The sequence below is a fragment of the Puma concolor genome, chromosome A2 (assembly GCF_028749965.1).
Source record: "Puma concolor isolate L17-30 chromosome A2, mPumCon1.1.hap2, whole genome shotgun sequence".
NCBI lineage: Eukaryota > Metazoa > Chordata > Mammalia > Carnivora > Felidae > Puma > Puma concolor.
Genome location: NC_141668.1, coordinates 62,471,710 through 62,492,473, shown reverse-complemented (window position 1 = coordinate 62,492,473; position 20,764 = coordinate 62,471,710). Strand labels below are relative to the sequence as shown.

The window sequence follows — 20,764 nt, the reverse complement described above, 5'->3', positions numbered from 1 at the left end:
GTTGCAACAGTATCCTTCTAGCTAGTCCTGGAACTTGCTTTCTCAGTTACCTGCCTTAGGGGAGACTTAGTCCTTTCTGCCACTGGAGCTAGGCCACAGAAATTTTCCAGGAGCTCTAGAATTTGAACCCAAGGTAACACTTAGATATTCCCAATATAAAAGATCTCGTGGAAGCAGACGTGCCAACAAATTCATTGGTGCTTAGAAGGGTTATGGGTTCCATGAAAGCAAGGCTGACAGCTGCAGAACTGCACTTTTAATTATTGTGACCTTATTGTGAAACTGGAGTCATTCCCTGCCGAGAGAAACAAATTCACTCGGAAAATAACAAAAGCTCTAAATCTACTAGGAATCCTTGGAAGTTGCAGCAAAATTTATTATGGCTGAGTAGCAAAGCAGTCTTGATTTAAAAAAAAAAAAAGTTTAGAAAGCTTTAAACATAGATATAATAATTGATATATTATAAAGGTTTTCATTTCTTTCTTAATTTAGTTAAGTAAGGACTTATTAAAAAACTAAAACTACTTTGGGAAAAGTCCTAAGTATGGGCTTGGAGGCCGAATCCCAGATTTGTATTTTATTTGCCATGCAAACTTGGGCAAGTTATTTGCTATCTCTAAGCCACCACTGAGTTCATCTATAAAATGAGAAGATTTTTGTGACCATAAATTAAGAAAATGTAGATAAAGATACCAGCATAAAATAGGCACTTAGCAAATGGCAAAATTTTTAAAATACAAAAAAGTATATTGCTATATTTTCTCATTTAACTTATCACATGTATGCTGCTTACACTGCAGGAGTGCAAGATGGGTGTTGTGAAGAAGTACTTCATTTACTTGGTAGTACTTTATTTGTCTGCTGAGTCCCCATTTCTGGGGATAAGTGGTGCTGTGATCCAGGTGGGGTCTTTTGGGACACACGAGAGGCAAACAATTAGAATGAAAGCTAGTCTTAAACGACCTAGAGGTGCTACTCACCAACAAAACCCGGAGGTACAATTTATAACTTGGTCCCCAAGTCCTGGTTTTCACACATCACACACAATGTGACTATTTTATCTTGGGGTAATTTCATATTGGGTGCAAACCACTTACAAAATTTCTGTTCAAGAAATACTGATTGGAAGCAATGAAATTTAGGAATGAGAAGGCCCATGCCAAAATCTTTTGCTTTGGGCTGTTTGCCAGTATATGGTTGTGACTTTATAAAAGTATGTGTGTGCATACGTACCTCACTCACTCTCCATTTCCTCTCTCTGTAACTGTCACCACGCACATGTTGAGCCAAAGTTTAAAAGCAAGGAGGTAGCACTCTTGTTTGTTCATACTCATCATGTCTTTCAACCAGCTGAGTTAAATGCTCCACATAGTGATTACTATGCTGCCCCCAATCTGTTTATACCAGCTCCAAGTAGAATTTATCTTATTATTATAACCATGTGATTTAATTATTACTCAAACCATTGAATCCTGAGTGTAAAATAAGTTGTTTCTGTGAAAATAACTTGCATTCTTTGGAACCACAATAATACATGATGTGTGTGTGTGTGTCTGTGTGTGTGTGTGTGTGTGTGTGTGTGTAGAAGGAGTGGTCCAGTTGGATTAAGACACAATGACTGTAAAAGCTTTGAAAATTAATAAAAATTGAGAATTACTGGGGTGCCTGAGTGTCTCATTCAGTTAAGTGAGTGACTCAATTTTGGCTCAGATCATGATCTCATGGTTGTGAGATTGAGTCCCATGTCAGGCTCTGCACTGACAGGATGGGACTTACTTGGGATTGTCCCTCTCTCTCTCTTTCTGCCCCTCCCCTGCTCATGCTCTGTCTCTCAAAACAAATAAACTTTAAAAAATATTAAGAGTTATTTTACACTCAAATTGCTTTACAGATCCCTGAATTTTTGTTATACTTTGAAAAATTGAAAATAATTGAAGACAATTATTTTCATAAATAAATGAATATCTTTTCATGAAATAGGGAATGCTTTACTTTTGCTTCACAACAATTGATAACTGAAACTTACCATGGGTGATAAGACTGTGATATATGTAAGAAAGCCTATATACAATTTCCAAACAAGAGATATGGCCTCATAGAAAAGCCCTTTAGCCTACATCAAAAGTGTAGCCAACAAATATACATGTACATATTTCACATTGAATGTTTAAGGTATGTCTATATCCTTCCATAAGTTCCCCCACATACATCTTAACCTAACAATTACTTAACAAGCTATTGTTTCTGATAGTTGAACAACGGGATACGTGTGTGTGTGTGTGTGTGTGTGTGTGTGTGTGTTCACACACTCACCAGTGTAAACATCCACATATGGGCTTAAGAAAATTTTTGGAACAACATAGTTGAAAAAAACTCATATGATGATTTCAGACAATGGTGAAAAGTCTAAATTAATATAAACCAATATATCTTGCCAGAAAATAAAAGGCAATGTATGAAGACTTTTAATAACTTTACAGAAGAAGAAATTGTTTTTTTTTTTTTTTAATAAATGAGAAAAGTGTATTATGAAAAGTGCAGTTTGGTCTATTTATTCTATCTATATGATACAGATTATACAGTTTAATATGGGAGATCTGTGGAAATTATCAAGTCTAAGGAGAAAATTTTAAATCTCAAATGCAGTGCCTATATTCACGGGCAAAAATAAACTCAAACACCTGATATATACAAAATCAGTTCTCTTACTGATACTGAACTACGTGATAAACTTTCTGAGAACGTTTGTCACTTGAGTCTGTAATTCAACATTTCTATTTCATAACCATCATGATAATAATGGTATCAATTGACTTAAAGAATACAAAAACAATTTAATATTTCTCTTAGATTAGAAACATTACTTTTTCAAACATATTTCCAGTATCTTTTAAAGTATATGTCTGGTTACAAAATCAAAGTTTTAAAAGTCTCATGAAGCAGGCTACACTAATTGGAAAACTTTTTTGCAGGGTGTGGGTAGGGAAGAGAGGTTACTACATTTTTGTACAATTATGCTTTCCTCTAAAGAAACTCATATCCTTATGTAGTATTCATATATTATAAATAATATTTTTCCTAAGGAGGCCAATTCAAATTATAATTTAGGGGAAATATAATATAGGGGCATCCGGGTCTTGCCTTCACTTCAGGTCATGACATCACGATCTGTGGGATCGAGCCCCACGTCATGCTTTGCACTAACAGCACAGAGCCTGTTTGGGATTCTCCATCTCCCTGTCTCTCTGCCCCTCCCTCCCTCCCTCCCTCCCTCTCTCTCAAAATAAATAAACATTTAAAAAAAGATAGAAACAACTGAATAGAATAGGGTCACAGAAAAATGTGGAGGCTTTCCTTTATTAATGCAAAGACAAAGCTAACACTTTACTGAAAATAAATGGTATGGGAATACCTATATTTATTTTCAAAATAGAAGTCATTTTTTCTGTAACTATATTTTATTCCAGTGACATTCCTAGATAATGTCATATGCTAACTGATTAATGCAGATACATTCTTTTTTAAAATGATGGGCACTTCAAAGTGAGCAAGAGTTTCTCAATCTACTATCACTTAAAACTACATTTTAATGGTATAGAACTTTGCATCGTTTGGGTTTTCTGTAAGGTATTTACATTTTAACATGACAAATAGGAATGATGCTATTCTTATACACAGGTCAAAACTCTTTGCAAAATAACTTTTATTTTTCTCTGTATAATTTGTTTCATATAACTTTTTGCTTTCCTAATGTTTGTCACAAAAGTAGATTGAAACAGTTTCAAGTCAATCCTATCATGAAAATATAAATCTCCCTGGGGTGCCTGGGTGGATCAGTCAGCTTCTGACTCTTGATTTTGGCTGGGGTAGTGATCTCGTGGTGTTTGAGTTCTAGCCCCGTGTCAGGCTCTGTGCTGATGGTGCAGAGCCTGCTTGAGATTCCGTCTCTCCCTCTCTCTCTACCTCTCCAACACTTGCTCTCTGTCTCTCTCTCACAGTAAATAAAATAATAATAGTAATAAACTTAAAAAAAAAAGAAAATATAAAGATCCCCAATTCCAAATATCAGAATATGAGACAAAATGAACTAACAAATTGATATTAGTAGGTCACTGAGATAGCCCCAAATGTTCTTTATAACAATGAAAAGATGTATAATGACCTATATGGCCAAATGTGAAAACCTTTTTTGCTTACGCACCTCAGGGACTGAAACTCCTGAAGTGGACAGAGTCTGCTGAAAAAGAGAAGTTCATATTAAAGCTGAAAAAAAACAAAAGTCAAACTGAAAACAAATGCCAACAAAGGTTCTTATACCACTCTTCTTCTGTGAAATAAATGAATAAATATAAAATGCATTTCCTTGTCATATTTGGGTTGTGAAGTACTTGTCCAAAATGCAACTTCATCCACCCAAAGGAGATTGGTCAATATTGTTGACCTGCTTCATATACCTCTCTGAAATAATACTGATATATTACATTCAGGTTTTGCAATCAGAACTCATCTCTAAGTTCCATTATCCTTCATAAACCATCCCTACTAATTTTTTGAGTTGCCCATTTACCCGGCCCACTTTTCCATTTTCCAGTCCAATTCTCATTCCTTGCTAAAAACACTCAGTATCTTTTTGATGGAGACATAGCTTATGGTGTGCATTTTATTTTGGGATTTTTCTGGAAATAAGAAAAAAAATTCCATTAGCATCAGTAAAAAGTGAAAATATTATTAAGTAGGTAGAAAAATTTTACTTGAGAGTAACTTAAAAAAAAAAGATGAAGTTAAACACACTGAAACTGGTCTTCATGAGAGTGCATCTTCAATTATTCACCAGCCCTCCTTTTCTGAGTCACAGTAAGGAGCTTTGTTTCTGGCAAAAAACAGAATAAAAGGTTAACAATTCCAAAAGTCTATGCCCTATGGGACTCAGGGCAAATTTGGAAGAATTGTTGACAAATCACACACATAATACTAGATAAAGTTTTCTAATGGTGGGGTGTGTGTGGTGGGGCTAAGTATGAAGCTGGATGTCAAGTTAGAAGGTCTTAGACATTTGTGTGTCTCTGAAAAGGAGGGAGTGGTCAGTATAATCCAGTTTACCCCCAGGACTGGGCTATGTGAAAGTGACTCTAAATGGATATCCAAGATGGGTCTGAAAAATCTGAGAACATAGACATTAGTTTACTCCCTGATGCAGTGTAAGTCCAAGAAGGCAGCAAGAAACAGAAGAATAAATAGCTACATGGAGGTTAATGCAACAGAAGCGACTTCCCAGCTACTCAGCATAGAGGACTAGAAGGATCCAGTGCACACAAAAGTGGATCAGAAAAAGAAGGGGTCTAGAGAAGCCACAGAGGAATTTGAAGTGTCCAGGAATACAACTCTATTTAGAAGATATTTTTATCATGTAAGTAAAAAATGTTTTAGCTGCAGATTTTTCATCAAAATAAGTCATGAAGTCTGAAAGGATGAACTTAGGTTAACTATCCCATGAACAGCAAAACCCTATGGAAGTAATTGCCATTTCTCAGATGGATGAAAACAGATTTCATAGAACTTTCAAAGAAAGCTTTCTGACTTCAGTAATATTCTTGACTTTTGAGCCCAAATCAGTCTATATAACACTTGAGATAACGGGGGGTGGAAAAATGTGCTAATTTCAATCTACATCACCTCAATTTTTTGTCAGCTTTCCTATTTTTTTCTTCTCAGCTCTTAGTTCAAGCTTAGATATGAATAAACATTTTAAGACATGAGTGTAATTCTTCCATCTCTATTATAGTCTATGTTTGCTCTCCCTCTAATCCAGAGTAATTGCCTTATCCTGTGATTCCTTATCCTATCCTATGCCATGGGCCAAGGAAAGTCCCAGAGACTCTCAAGCAAAAATTAGGATGCCCATCAAACAGTCTCCAGGACATAGGTCACAGATGCCTTCTATCTTTGGAAGAGTCTATGTTCACCTTACCCGTCTGTAAAGAGCAAGGCACTGGAAAGCCAAGTGAAAAGATTATAGTTGTCAAAATGGTTTAGAGTAACAGCAAGTGTGATGCACAAATCTTAAATGGATATGGTCCACCCCACCTCAAGCACCAAAAACAACAACAACAACAAAAAAAAAAAACCTATAAAAGACATTTTTGAGATATATTTAAGCATTTGAATAGACAGGATAGTGATTAATATTATGGAATTATCGTTAATATTCCTATGTGTGATAATAGTATGGAAATTGTATAAAAAATTGTCCTTAATCTTACAAGATGCCTGCTGACATATTTAGTGATGTAATGTCATACTACCTGCAATTTATATATAAAAGATTCAACTTAATAAAATATATCTATTTCTGCATATATAATGGAAAAATAATAATAGAGGCTGGGGATATATTTGAATCATATGGCTTGATGACACAAAAAACAAAAATTATGCCAATTTGGGTTATGAGGACCCTGTTTTAAGGCATTCTTTCCCCAAAACACACTGTAGGATGAAATTAACCCCTAGCTGGCACTTTGCTACCACTTGTGTGGAGAATTGGTAATTTATGGATATTCGTGTTACAGCCTTCTTCCTTCTTAAGGTAGTGGGATTATGGGTCATCTACTGAGAGTGAGTGATGTTGGCAGAGAAGTAGTGACAAGAGAGTAAGGAAATAGTAGAAAGTTTGTCACTACTTCTCTGAGAATGTGAAAGCAGTTGACTAAGAATAAGTAACAGGATAAGGCAAAATTGAAAGCACAGCGGGTCAAAAAGTCATAAATGTGTAAGAGAGAAAGCCACCTACTCAGAGAATTATCTCTAGCAACACTCAAGTATCTGACAGCAACACTAAAAATTCTTTCCAAGAATAAGAGGGATGAAACAATGTATACAAAAGCTCACTTATAATCAAGGTGTGTAGGCAAAGAGGGTATATTAAACTAATATGCCTATAAGTGGTTTACCCTTAAGTTACAATAAGAAAACTATGGTATCCAGGTAAAGGACAAACAAGAAACTTGTTAGAGAACAAATTCAGATATTATATTACTTCAATTATACTCTTCTGTATATGATTTCTAAATATCAAGGATTAACAGAGTAAATGTTTTAGCTTTTTGAAAATTATCATGACTGTATAATTCTAAATGTAATATATTTTTAATCAGAATTAATATAGGAACTGTATATTTGTATTTAATCAAACGTGAGGTGTGACTACAGAGGAATGTGATTGATTTTATTTAATCAGTATCATTTTAATATTAAATAGAATACACAGTGCAGATAATTAGTTTAAAAGATGCATTTGTCTTCAGGGCACTTATTAAGTTCAACGTAATATCAAAGAATTTTTAAAAATTCTATTATTCTAAAGTATAGAGATATCTCTTGTCTTCATAGTTTCTAACATGTAATCATTTTAAATTGACAATTTAATCCAAATTGTCATAGGATAAAGAAAAATCTTTGGTAGAGAGATTGTTGGAGGTTTGAGTTAAAAATATAATAAGAACATAGTACTCAGATTAAAAGGGTCATCAGTTATTTCAAGACTAAAGTAAAATTAACAGAACTCTATGTTCTACCTATATAGGAATGTTCAAATTTTTGAAAAATCGCTTTTATGTTTATTGTCTCATTTAATCCTCCATGTAAGCCAAGATACTTCACTTCTCAGACTGAGAAACTGGAAATCAGAAAGGTTAGATAATTAGCCTAAGAAAATAAAGTTAACAATAGATCCAAATATAGTGCTTCTCTGTCCCAGGCTCCATTTTTTTTCACACAAGTTCAATAAGAATTTTTTTCTAAGTCTATTTTTAGCTATGTCTCTATTTTTTAAGTGATATGAAAATACCATTATTTTAAAACATTGAACACTGCGAAGTATTTAGAGACCACAATATATAAGCTCTGCCTGAAAGAAGTGGCTTGAATATCAATATGGATTAATTTAACCTTATAACTTCTAGTACGGTGGTAAATTAAGGTGGCCAAATAAAATGATTTTATTTTTGTATTTCTTAAAATATTTATTTAGTTTGAGGGGGGAGGAGCAGAGAGAGAGAGAGAGAGAGAGAGAGAGAGAGAGAGAGAGAGAGAATCCAAAGCAGGCTCTGCTCACAAACCATAAGATCATGACCTGAGCTGAGATCAAGAGTAGGACACTTAACCGAATGAGTCACTGAGGCACCCCTAAACAAAACTATTTTAAATAGCTGCTTTCCTTATATGCAAGTTGATATCTCTGGCATCAAAAAAGAAGTGAGAGAATAAAAAGCAAGTCTGGGAAAAGAACAACTGACTTCCTAAAGTGGTACAGTGTCTCAGCCTTAAAGAGAAGTTGTTCTATCATCCTTGATGGTAAAATGTATCAAGGGCATCTGTATCGTATAGACACTAAACACATTTGGTTTTGCTAAATTTTATTGTCACCTTCCAGATTCATAATTTGTTTAACCTTTTATGATTTTGCAGGTCCCTAAGTGAGTATACTCACACATGTAAACACAATACAAATTTTAAAAAAGGAAGTGAGACCGAAATAATTTGTATACTATAAATAATTTTTATAACCAATGATTATTTCAATGTATGGCAAGTATGTCAATTAGACATTAGACAAATTAGGTCATTGTCTTTTTTTTCTTTTCCAGCAGCACATTGACATATCTAATTAAAATGAAACTATAAAAAGTAAAATATTTTAGAAGATATACATATTACAATCTTATTCAAGATCCCTTGACTAACCAAGGGATGTTTGAGCCAAATTTTTAAGTTTGCAACAATATGAATTTAATGGTAAAAATATGTTTAACAGATAATCTCAGTGTTTCATAATTTTAATTGTTCACAAAAAATGTCTATTCTTACTCTTGTAAATGTGATCATTTACACATATTTGCAGAGTTTTGCTCAGGAGATACTGCACAGAAGGAATTGGAAGGCTCCGTCCTTTATGGTTCCCTCAGTATGTGTGCATGTTTGTGTCTAGAAAGGAAACACCCTGAACCTTCAGGGAAAATACACCTAATGCAGTGGATATTTGGAAACTTAAGAGGCACTGTTTTCAATAAGAATATTAAAAACATATCTTTATAGAGATACCCAAATCCTTCCGAACATAGATTTCTACATATAAAAGCAACCAGCAAGAACTAAACCCTTCCCAATGTTATTGTTACTGTCTTGCCATCCTGATTAACTAGTGAAATGAAATCATTAGTAATGTTATCATAACTTGGCCAGGTCTCATAAAATCATCAGAAGCACAGATGGTTGAAGAAGCGCTCTTCAGTTTCCACTGCCTGCCTGTAGCTCAGCAAAAAAAGGACTAATCACACTTTCTTCATCTGAAACTATTTTTGTTGCTTACAAGTATATGTCAACCAACAGATTATTTTATTTTAATGAAACATCGATGTTAGGGCTATTACAGTAGAGAAAAAGAAGGAAAGATGCAGAAGGAAACAAGAGATCAAAAAGAGAAAGCAATAGTGAAAAAAGGAGAGGGAGACAGGAGAGGCTAAGAAAAATAAAAGAAGAACAAAGTCCTCCTTGCTATTCTCCTCAATCCTCACATGTACCATGGGCATCATAACTACATCTACCATTTCAGAAATAAATGTCCTTTCATTCAAAGAAAACAATGAAATTGAGTAAAGGAGGGATGGGGGCTGATATTTAGAGTGTGGCTTTTGCTTTTGATTCAAGTATTGAAAAATTCTTAAACGGGGCGCCTGGGTGGCGCAGTCGGTTAAGCGTCCGACTTCAGCCAGGTCACGATCTCGCGGTCCCTGAGTTCGAGCCCCGCGTCGGGCTCTGGGCTGACAGGCTCAGAGCCTGGAGCCTGTTTCCGATTCTGTGTTTCCCTCTCTCTCTGCCCCTCCCCCGTTCATGCTCTGTCTCTCTCTGTTCCAAAAATAAATAAACGTTCAAAAAAAAGAAAATTAAAAAAAAAAAAGAAAAATTCTTAAACATCAAATTCAACCATCTACAAAATATATTTCAAAATACAACGCACATGCCTTATTATTTATTTGTGTCAAATAATTCTTGACAAGTCTTACTTTACATAAATATAATTAAGAGATAGCTATTTACGTGTATGTATACATATGCATGATTATGCTTGTGATTTTTGGGACAGGGGATTTGATTGCAGTTGGTAGTTTTAAATTAACAAAAGTACATTCAAGGGGCACCTGGGTGGTCCAGTCGGTTAAGCATAGGAATTCGGCTCAGGTCATGATCTTTAACTTTTTTTAAAGTTTTATTTATTTTTGACAGAGAGAGAGAGACAGAGCATGAACAGGGGAGGGTCAGAGAGAAGGAGACAGAATCTGAAGCAGGCTCCAGGCTCTGAGCTGTCACGACAGAGCCCAATGTAGGGCTCAAACTCACCAACTGTGAGATCATGACCTGAGCTGAATTCGGACACTGAACCGACTGAGCCACCCAGGTGCCCCTCAAGTCATGATCTTGCAGTTGGTGGGTCTGAGCCCCACATCAGGCTCTCTGCTCTCAGCACAGAGTCCACTGAGGTCTTATGTACCCCCTCTGTCCCTCTTCCGCTGGTTTTCTCTCTCTCTTTCTCTCTCTCTCTTTCTCTTTCTGAAAATAAACTTTTTTTAAAGCATCCTCAAGAAACTACATCTAATACAATAGATGAATACCTATTGAATTTTATGTAAATAAAATTCATCAAAAATACTTCCTGTTATGCCTATTCTTTTTCTCAACATGATCCCATTCTCAAAACGTAACACTGTGGCTTTCTAAAATATAGAAAAACACTGGTAAGTAGTGAAAGAATATGGATAATAATATTTAGAATTAAAGCATTAGGCTGCTAAGTTTTCCTTTTCATCAATCTGGGGAAAAAAAACACAAATTTAAAAACAAACAAGTTATAATGAAATTTGTTCCTATCCTTTGCCTCTCTAAATATCCACTGATCTCACACCAAAGCATTTTCTAACCAGGTTAAAGTCCAATTCTGCATTCACATTAGGCTAAGATTCAATTGAGTTAAAATTTTACATTGACTGCCAGTCAACCTTATCATGAACTTTCATTATGTGCATGTAATTAATTGGGTCCAACGAACAATATCAGTACTGAGTTATAGACTCTTTTCCCCCGACCATATAATTAGAATATAATTACCCACAGGATATCAGAATGATGCAAAACCTTTCCTCTAAATGCGCCCTCATTAGGAAACAAGTCTCAATGTACATTTATTCAATCAGTGTGAATTAATTAAAATGTTACTGAAATAAAAGAGGGCAGCAATAAAGAGTATCTGACATCTATTAAGAGACTATCACTTGAGATCTGCATGCACAGTTCATATTTAAACCCATTTAGCTCAAGTAGGAACTTGGCCATGTAATGTTATATACATGCAGTATGCTAGGAAATCTGAAAATGAATCAGTGTGTGGTAGTGTTTTTGAAAAGAACATAATACACAATACACAGAAAATCTTAAAGGACCTGAGTAGGATTCTAGAGGTCTAGAGGACCTTTGATTCCCTGATGAATCCATAAAGGTGTATCATTACATAGTGGTGGATAGAAATTATTTTTATCTTGAAGTATCCAGGAAAATAGTTGTTCATTCCACACTTTTCTATTACAAATGTGGCATATTTGTTTTGATATGGCTTAGGAGATAACAGTCAGAAAAGCCTAGATTTACCAAAGCACGAACTATTTTTGTTTTTTCTTTCAATAAAGAAAATAACCTCAATTACTTAAGCTAGCTCACGGTATTTCAATAGCATATTTTCTTTAAGCAGAAAATTCATAAGCACCTAAAACTATATTCTTTTTAAGAGGTTATGCATAATGTAACATATTCCGATTATATAAAACATGGAAAAAATAGTAAATGCATAAAGAAACCAAGGGGCATATACTTCCTATACCACATGAAGCTGTTGATTCATGCAAAAACATTCTTCCTAAAAGCTATGTATCTTGGTTTTGCTAGAACCTAGCATATTGTCATATGAAATAAAAGATGATTGAATAAACTAACAAATAAATAACCCTAATACAAAGGAATACTGACTAATACCCAAGAACAGTATCATCAACAGAAGCAAAAATTTTAAAAAGCTCCCTGTAATATTTAAAATAAGATACAAAGAGATTTTGAAGCTTTCTGTGTTATGACATAATCCCTCAGACATTTTTAGCTTTAGTAATAGGTTTCATAACACTTAGTTCTGGTATTCAATACTTCACGTTCATTCTTACACATAGATAAGCATCGTTTTAAAATGGAAATACTGACAAGAACTAAGATAAATAAGGCCATTTATAAATTGCTACTTTTTACATGCTCTTCAGGAACAAACTCTAACCAGTTTTTAAATCATTGCTTTTGTAAAAAAAAAGAATTAAATCCATAAGCTTATACATATTTTTAAATGTTCTGAATGTATATTTACAAAATGGTCTAATGCTCCATTCAGATATTAGACTGGCTTTGGTAGAGGCCAAAACATGAAGTAAATAATGAACTCTCTCTTTCAACGTTTATTTATTTTTGGGACAGAGAGAGACAGAGCATGAACGGGGAGGGGCAGAGAGAGAGGGAGACACAGAATCGGAAACAGGCTCCAGTCTCTGAGCCATCAGCCCAGAGCCTGACGCGGGGCTCGAACTCCCGGACCACGAGATCGTGACCTGGCTGAAGTCGGACGCTTAACCGACTGCGCCACCCAGCGCCCCTGAACTCTCTGTTTCTAAACAAGAAAGGAGATGGTCTCACACAGGCTTGCTTTATTAACATGAAATTTCCTGTTGAATTTCAGTGACAAAGACATGTTGCTATAATTTCTTGCTGAAAACGTGGTGATTTGAATAACACTAAGAGTAATAATCACCACATAAAAAATCCTACTAATAGTATATGAATAATTTTAAAGTTCTATTTAGTAGTAAACATCAATATTCATTTTCTGAGCTATACTAAGAATGAATATTTGTGATATTTTACATGGACTACTGTATTGCTTAAGCTATATTTAAAAAAAATCAGATTGTAAATATAATTTGACAGTCAGAAAAAAGGTCTTGATTCTCCTCAGAATTCTGAAATATTCCCTCTCAGCCTTCTACCTGCAATACCACTTTATTTTAAATATTAGGCATTTCACAGTACCATCTATTGGATATCTGATATAACTACAACAACATAACAATCACAGGGTTTTTTTGAAATTTAGTAATAACTGTAAAATACTTCCTGTGTCACTCTAGAAACTAAACACAATGCTTATTTGACAGCCCCTAAGATTACTTCATTATCACATACTTTGAACTCGAGTGTATTAGCTTGTAACAATAAAATTTAATTATTATGTGTTTTGAATGATTTTAAAAAAGAAACCTCCCTGTCACATATTCATTTTAATTTTTCATTTGCTATGTATGTTACTGTCTGATATATTTTCTTCTTGACTCAGGAGAGGTAGTAACTGATGGGGACACAAAGAGACAACTGATTGTTATTCATTAATTCGGCAAATATTTGTTGACTAGTTGCCTACTGAATTAGGTACTTGAGACAAAGAGATAAACCCTTTTCGTGTCAGTGATAAGTGTTGGCAGCACTGGTCAGTGAGCAGAGGCAACAGCTCCACAAGAGACGTTTGCAGTTCAGTTCCTGGTGTTTGGAAACTGAGCCCTCGATGGGACATCAAGAGGAAATTTGCAAGCTGAAGCTGAGGATTTGGATCTTGAGGGGTCAGGGAGAAGAAGCTTACACAGCTGTATTCAAAAGTGGGAGTTGTAGTCATAAGACACTGGATGAGATAATCTATAGAGAGCATAATGACATGAGAGTACAGTTAAAAATGGAGACATACATATTCAAGAACAGGAGGATGAGGAATTTAGCAATGTAGATAAAGTGTGGTTAGAGGGGTAGAAGAAAAACTAGTAGAAATGTGTTAGATGAGTGCTACATTATAACAGAGCACTTTAAATACTGCCAACGCAGCAGGGGATTAAAAAATGAGGACTCTTGGAAAGGGGGTCTAGTAGACGTTGTTGGTAGCCCAAAGCAGATCCTTTGTCACCTGGCCAGAGTACCTATCCCCAACTGCTGTGAGGGTTGACTGATGAGAATTCCCAAGTGTCCCATTTTCTGAAGAATTATTCTTTACTTCAGGAGCAGTCTTTCCAGGGTGGCAAATACCTTCTATCCTACAGGAAGCCACAGCTAATGAAACACTGATACAAGTTAGAAAAAGCCAACCCCCTTATCTTAAGAACAATCATACAGCTCAGGGCCTGGAGCCTGCTACAGATTCTGTGTCTCCCTCACTCTCTGACCCTCCCCCACTCACACTCTGTCTGTCTCCCTCTCTCTCTCTCTGAAAAATAATCATTTAATAATTAAAAAAAAAAAAAAAAAAAGGAACATTCCTCCTTCTATAAATCACAAACAGCAAAATCCCCTTCACTCTCCGCTCCTTGGGAATCCAACCAAAAAGAGTGCCGCTGGATTTGGGATGAATAGCAAGAGCAGGTTTCCACCTATTTTACTGTCAGGAATGAGAATAATGTGGGTTGAGGTGGGAGGAGGAGGGAAATTTGACACAGTGAGTACATCTTCACAGCTGCATAGATTTATAGCTACATTAAGAAGTGGAGAAAAGTCACATCCATAAACAAATATGGAAGACAGCAAAAAGAACAGCTATCCCTCTAGTATGGGCTCAAAGGCAGACATATCACTGAAAGTAGAAACAAAAAAGTCCCACCACTCAGATCACCGTGCTGTCAAGTGCTACCTGCCATAAGATGTTAGGTTACACCTTATCTGAGTTTTCCAACTGTAAATTAGTGAGTCAGTATATTATTACATACTGTGGCATATGCCATGACAGGAGCAAAATGGGGAGAAAGAGAGGCAGAAAATGCTAGAATGAAAGAAACTGGAGGCATAGAGGTCTTGGATGACTCAAGGATGTTGGAGTAATGGTAACCAAATGGAAGAATTCAAGAATATTTCAGGTTGGGAAAAAGGAGGAATGGAGAGCTGTATTCCTCCAGGATTTGAGTTCCCTTGGGCGAATGAATCCAAATTGGTCAAAGCTCCTGTGAGTATTAGTAAGAGAATTTGAAATGATAGATTTTACCATCTAGATGGGAAGGCAAGGGGTAGGTGTGGCAGTCTTCAAAAGAATGAAGCAATCTTTATTCTACAAAAAGGGGAAACAGAGCAAGCTAGTAAAAAAAAAAAGACAAAATTGAGTCAAAAATCATTTCACTGTGCATGAAACTGGTGTCCAGACCAAAAGTTTTACATGACTCAATTCTTACTCAGGTTTCAAGTTGAAAGCTGAGAATAGACAAGTTATATTTAATAGTAAAACAGAGAAAAGCATGTATATAAATACTTTATGATCACCACTACTTCATCTGGAATCATTAAAACCACAGGTTACCTTTGCAAGGTGGAATTTATCCTTCAATGTCTAGTGGTGAAGGGATCCGATTTTTATTGCACTCAAAATTTAAAAGTGAGCAGACAGAAACGATATAAAGTATTTATTTCTACTGTAATGCAATTAGTTCTGGATATCTGCCCTGCCCCAACCCCAAACTTCCTCTGGAGGGCACAAGCAAAAATACCAACATAGAGTTCACATATTTGGGAGTATATTTATGCCCCACTTTGTGGCAATATTGTCTCACTGGATAGAAAATGAGCACCTCTGGCTTTTGTTTTAATTTGTTTTTCTCAGTTATTTATAAGAATTAAAATTTTCAATTATTTTTTTAGGTATTTGTATTAATTTTACAAAACAAGGCTTTTTTGTTAAAATGTTTACATCTATCTTGATTTGTGAGTTTTGGTCTTTCTTTACCATTTTTCAAAAAATTTTTGATTTGTCAAGTCTGTCAACATTTTCTTCCACCTTTGTGTTTTAAGATAAAATGGAAAAAGGCATTTTACAGGCAAAAACTAAACCGTTAGTCCACGTTTGATGTATTTTAGAACAGGAATAAAGTGGAATTAATTTAGTGTCCCATACATATGTAGTCATCTCATCATGCACCCCTGCCATCCCCCTGCAGATTTAATATGAGAGTGTCATCATATATTACACTGTGACATATCATTTAGTAAGTTTTAGACTCTCTACCAAGTATCTTCTAGAACCAGTATTACATTATTTTGATCACTGTAACTTTAATAAGCATATTCTTAAGGTCTCTTCAAACAGGTCTTTCCTTATTACTATTCTTTCCTAGAATTTATAACGTATTTGTGCATGTTTATTCTTCCAGGCAAACTGTAGAATCATTTTGCCAAGAAAAGCATGAATAATAGTAATAATACCTGGAAATTGCATTAAGTGGATGAGTGAACTTGAAGAAATGTAGGTTCTTTTTAGTTCAATTTGATTTTATTCAGCATATTTAGACTTTAAGAAAATATTTTAATTTTTTTGTTTAGGGATAGCACCTTGTTGCCATTCTCCTTTGCACTAAAGGGGGTTGTCTTAATCCTCTCCTTCAAATTACTGATTCAGTTGTCCTCAATGTTGATTTTTCCCTAGGTAGACACTGATGTAGTTTAGTTTCTGCTAAGGTATTATTTTTCTCTATGTCTTTTTTTAAAGTTTCAGGTATTCCTTTTAAATCAGTATATTATAAAGTAAATGTTTTCTTTAGTATTCTTTATCAGGTAAAACAATTGCTATTAACATTTTCTTCCGTTCAATACAATAAATTTTCATGTATGACATCCATCTAACTTTTAACTACTATGCCTGTTTCTTTTTTCTTATGGCAGAATTACTACTATTTTATTTTTGCAACAGGTAGACTTCTTTATACTAAAATGCACTTTGGCCATAAGCCATCACTCTGCATTGACAGTTGTTATAAAAAAGCAAAACCAAAGGAAACAAACTCTACTAAATGATTACAGCAATATTGTTGAGGCGTAGTCCCTGCCTGATACAATTTCATATGGAAGAAATTAATCTCAGATCTCAGTAACAACAATAACAATAAAAAGCGTTTCCGCTAAGTGAATGGTTTGGTTTTATGTTGTGAAGATTGTCAACACTTTATTTCCCCCTTTTTCATAAGGCTACTAAGAAACTCTGGGACAAATCTGCAAACTACCTCTGTCAACTTTTTAAAGATATTAGCGGCATGAATTTCTAAGTCTACTTTGATTTTGGCATAAATTTATTGCTTTATAATGCTGCTTAATATATACTTAAATAGGCTGACTTTGAATGTTACTGGTAATACGTTGTAGAATAACTTAATTCATAATCTCATTGCCTCACTTTTGAATCAGACACATACAAAATATTCTTTATTTTGTGTTAGTCTATTACCCAGATTTTTACCTTTTAAGTATTTTTTTTTGTTCCTTCTTTAGATAATACCCACTTTTGGCTACAAGCTTTAGATTTCCATCAGTTTTCAATTAATTGAACTTCCTGTTTATTTCATATTAGTCTTTTGTTTTGCTTTTCTATAAATCATGACAAAAGTAACAGAGTACAGGTTTGTTTCCTTAAAAAATTATACCTTGATCAAGGTACAGCTACATGTTAGGCATAAAACATAGAAATGTGTAGGAATAAATTTGTAGTCCTATTTAAAAAAATAAAAATAATATTTTTAGAATTCTAAACATAGAATCTACCATATTCATTTATGTAGAAACAAATATAATTTGCTACGACATAATTAACTTTTTCTTCTAGGTTAGCCCGTACTTTTAATCACACATATTATACATTATATAGCCTAAGCCACTGTAAAGATGGGTTCTTCAGAAACCACTAGAATCAATCTAAGACAGTGTAACAGATAAATGGGTCATCTCTTAAGTGTAGGTGATGGAATCATCACTTAGTGATTTCAGAGTCCTTTTTCCATTTCTTGTACTATGTCCCTTTAAAATATAAATACATGAAGACTATGTCCAACTCAAATGGATGTACACATATTTTATAAACATTTCAGATCTTTAGTGCTTAAATGTTTTCCTCCATGGAATTGAATCAAAAAAACATTGGCAAAAAAAATGTGGGAATATTCAGAATTTAATTCTACATATTTTTAAAAATAAATTTAAAAAAGCAGCTATCTTATATGAATAATACCACAAAATTGAGTCTGAGTTAGATTTTCAAAGTATGGAAAAATTAGATTCTTTTTTACCTATCATTACTATGATGACAATTATGAATTGATCTATAATGAATATTAATTAAATGAATATTAAGTAATGACATTGATGAAACATTTATTGAGCACTGACAATGGGCTTTGTCCCCACTCTTTAGACAAAAAAGAAAATTGCACAGGCACAAACCCATGGTACATTGCATAAAGAATTTCAAGAAAATAGATGACTTCAGTAAGTGTGGTTAAAGGTTAAAGAGGTAAATGCAAAGAAGGGAGAAGCAGCCGAAAAGATGTTAAATAAAAACTGAAGCTCAGTGCAGCGAGTCACATCCCTAGCCAACTGTTCACACTTCCCCACCAGACTTCTGCGAGCTCTACAACTAGTAAAGGAAGTAAGTTTACAGAGCATTCAAAATCCAAATTTCAGAATCACAGAGAATTCAAAAATCTCCCTCCCTTTTTAACTGGCTAATGTTTATGACTGAAATTGTCATTATTGACTGTTTCTGGTTAAATGACAGATACAGTATGGAAAGGACCCTTAATAGTTGGAATGTAAGGATAAAACACACACACCATACTTCAAGTCTCTAAAAGAACTTTTGACATTGCTGAGGAGTAAACACTTGATTAAACACATGCTTTAAGGACAGATTTAACATACTCTCTGCTACACAAGACGTAATCACCATATCTACAATGCATAATTTAGTAGAATTCTTGTAATTGTAGAAGAGCAAACAAGATTGGAAGAGGAGAAGGTAACAGAGGCATATGGTTCTCCAAGCATGATATATGCAGAGATACGTGGATTGGTACTTCAGCAACACCACGTTGTCCAAGTTTTTAGTCATAACAAAGAAGAGGGGTACTTGGAAAAGTCTGAATTAAGTCTAAGAACATGTCTAGAATTTATATTTTCCAAATACCTTTATTTTCCTGTCTCTGAGCTAACGAGCTTCATTGGTTATTTTGTTGGCATTCTTAAAAGTTTATTTAAGGTAATGTAGGATATTATAGCAAAAGTATAAAGTATTCTGGGGAGAAAAGACCACAACTGGTCCAAAAGGGGCACACTACTGAACATATACTTAATTTTTTATCATATCACCTTTTGCCAATGACTACTACTTTGACCATATATTCTGATAATAATATGTTCTCGAAAAACAAAACAATCATCTCAAATTAACTGTTTAAATGTTTAAATTAATAGTTTATTCAAAAAATATGTTTTTAGGTTTTAGGAAAATCATTCCAATCATTATGTTCCTGATTTAGAAATATGCTTATACTATAGCGATGCCTGGGTGGGGCAGTCAGTTAAGCATGTGACTTTTAATTTTGGCTCAGGTCATGATCCCATGGTTTGTGAGACTGAGCCTCACATTGGGCTCCCCGCTGACAGCATGGAGCCTGCTGAGGATTATCTCTCTCCCTCTCTCTCTGTTCCTCCGTGATCTCTCTTTTTCTTAAAATAAATAAATAAACTTAAAAAAAGAATCATGTTTATAGTACATAAAAAAACTAAACAACTGTGAAATCTGATTCACCTGTGAAACAAAATAATAAGTATGAGAAGAAAAGGATACTTTGATTACACAGTGACCAGGAAAAGCCATGGTTCATAAAGGTGTTCCCTAAGGTGTTATATATAAAAAACAAAATAAATAATTGGAAACATACTAAACATAAACATTGTTATAACTAAATTATGGTATCTTCATTTAGTAAGTTATTATACAGCCATTAATAGCAATGTTACATAGTATATAGAAACATAAACATTTAATGGTACTAGTTTAAGTATTAAAACAAGGTGTTCAAAATGAAAGCTTGGGGAGCCTACATAGCTCTGTCAGTTAAGCATCCGACTTTGGCTCAGGTCACGATCTCACGGTTCATGGGACTGGACCCCACATGGGGCTCTGTGCTAGTTGGTGTGGGGCCTGCTTGGGATTATCTTTCTCTCCTCTCTCTCTAACACTCCCCCCAGCTCGTGCTTTCTCTCTGTCAAAATAAATAAATAGACTTAAATAAAATAAAGTGTCACATGATTTACCAAGTTTAGTTACAAAAATGTCAAAAATATATATCTAAGGATCAAGAGGAAATTTTAATAGCTCTTCCATTTATATTACAATTTTTAACTATTTTCTCTTCATTTTAAAGTTGCTTTTATAAATTTTATTTAACAAATACATAGTTCTTTTATAGTAAAATGTTACAATTTACTTCTTAATTTTTTTTTACGTTTATTTATTTTTGAGAGACAGAGCACAAGTGGAGGAGAGGCAGAGAGAGAGGAAGACAAAGAATCTGAAGCAGGCTCCAGGCTCTGAGCCGTCAGCACAGAGCCTGACGTGGGGCTCGAACTCACAAACTGTGATATCATGACCTGATCTGAAGTTGGATGCTCAACCGACTGAGCCACCCAGGCGCCTTGGTTACAATTTACTTTTTAACCATAGTATTCCAACACAATACTTCTCATAACAGTAATATTATGTGATATCAAAGGAACTATACTGACCACACTTTTAAGTAATTTTCATGAATTAATTAATTTAATTCCATTTTTTAAA

The 20,764-nt window shown here is 34.5% G+C and overlaps 1 protein-coding gene across 11 annotated transcripts in view; it reads right to left on the bottom strand.

Annotated features, from left to right (window-relative positions):
- Positions 1-20,764, bottom strand: part of DGKB (diacylglycerol kinase beta) — a 792,867-nt gene that overhangs the window by 477,428 nt on the left and 294,675 nt on the right. For 7 of the 11 annotated variants that reach the window (XM_086695070.1, XM_025929944.2, XM_025929941.2 and 4 more), the window contains one exon: positions 4,202-4,237. The exons of 2 other annotated variants lie outside the window; for them this stretch is intronic. In XM_086695070.1, coding sequence (XP_086551196.1) covers positions 4,202-4,237 — 36 coding nt within the window. The remainder of the gene's footprint in view (positions 1-4,201; positions 4,238-20,764) is intronic. 2 more of the 11 variants (XM_025929945.2, XM_025929942.2) reach the window with 1 other exon arrangement.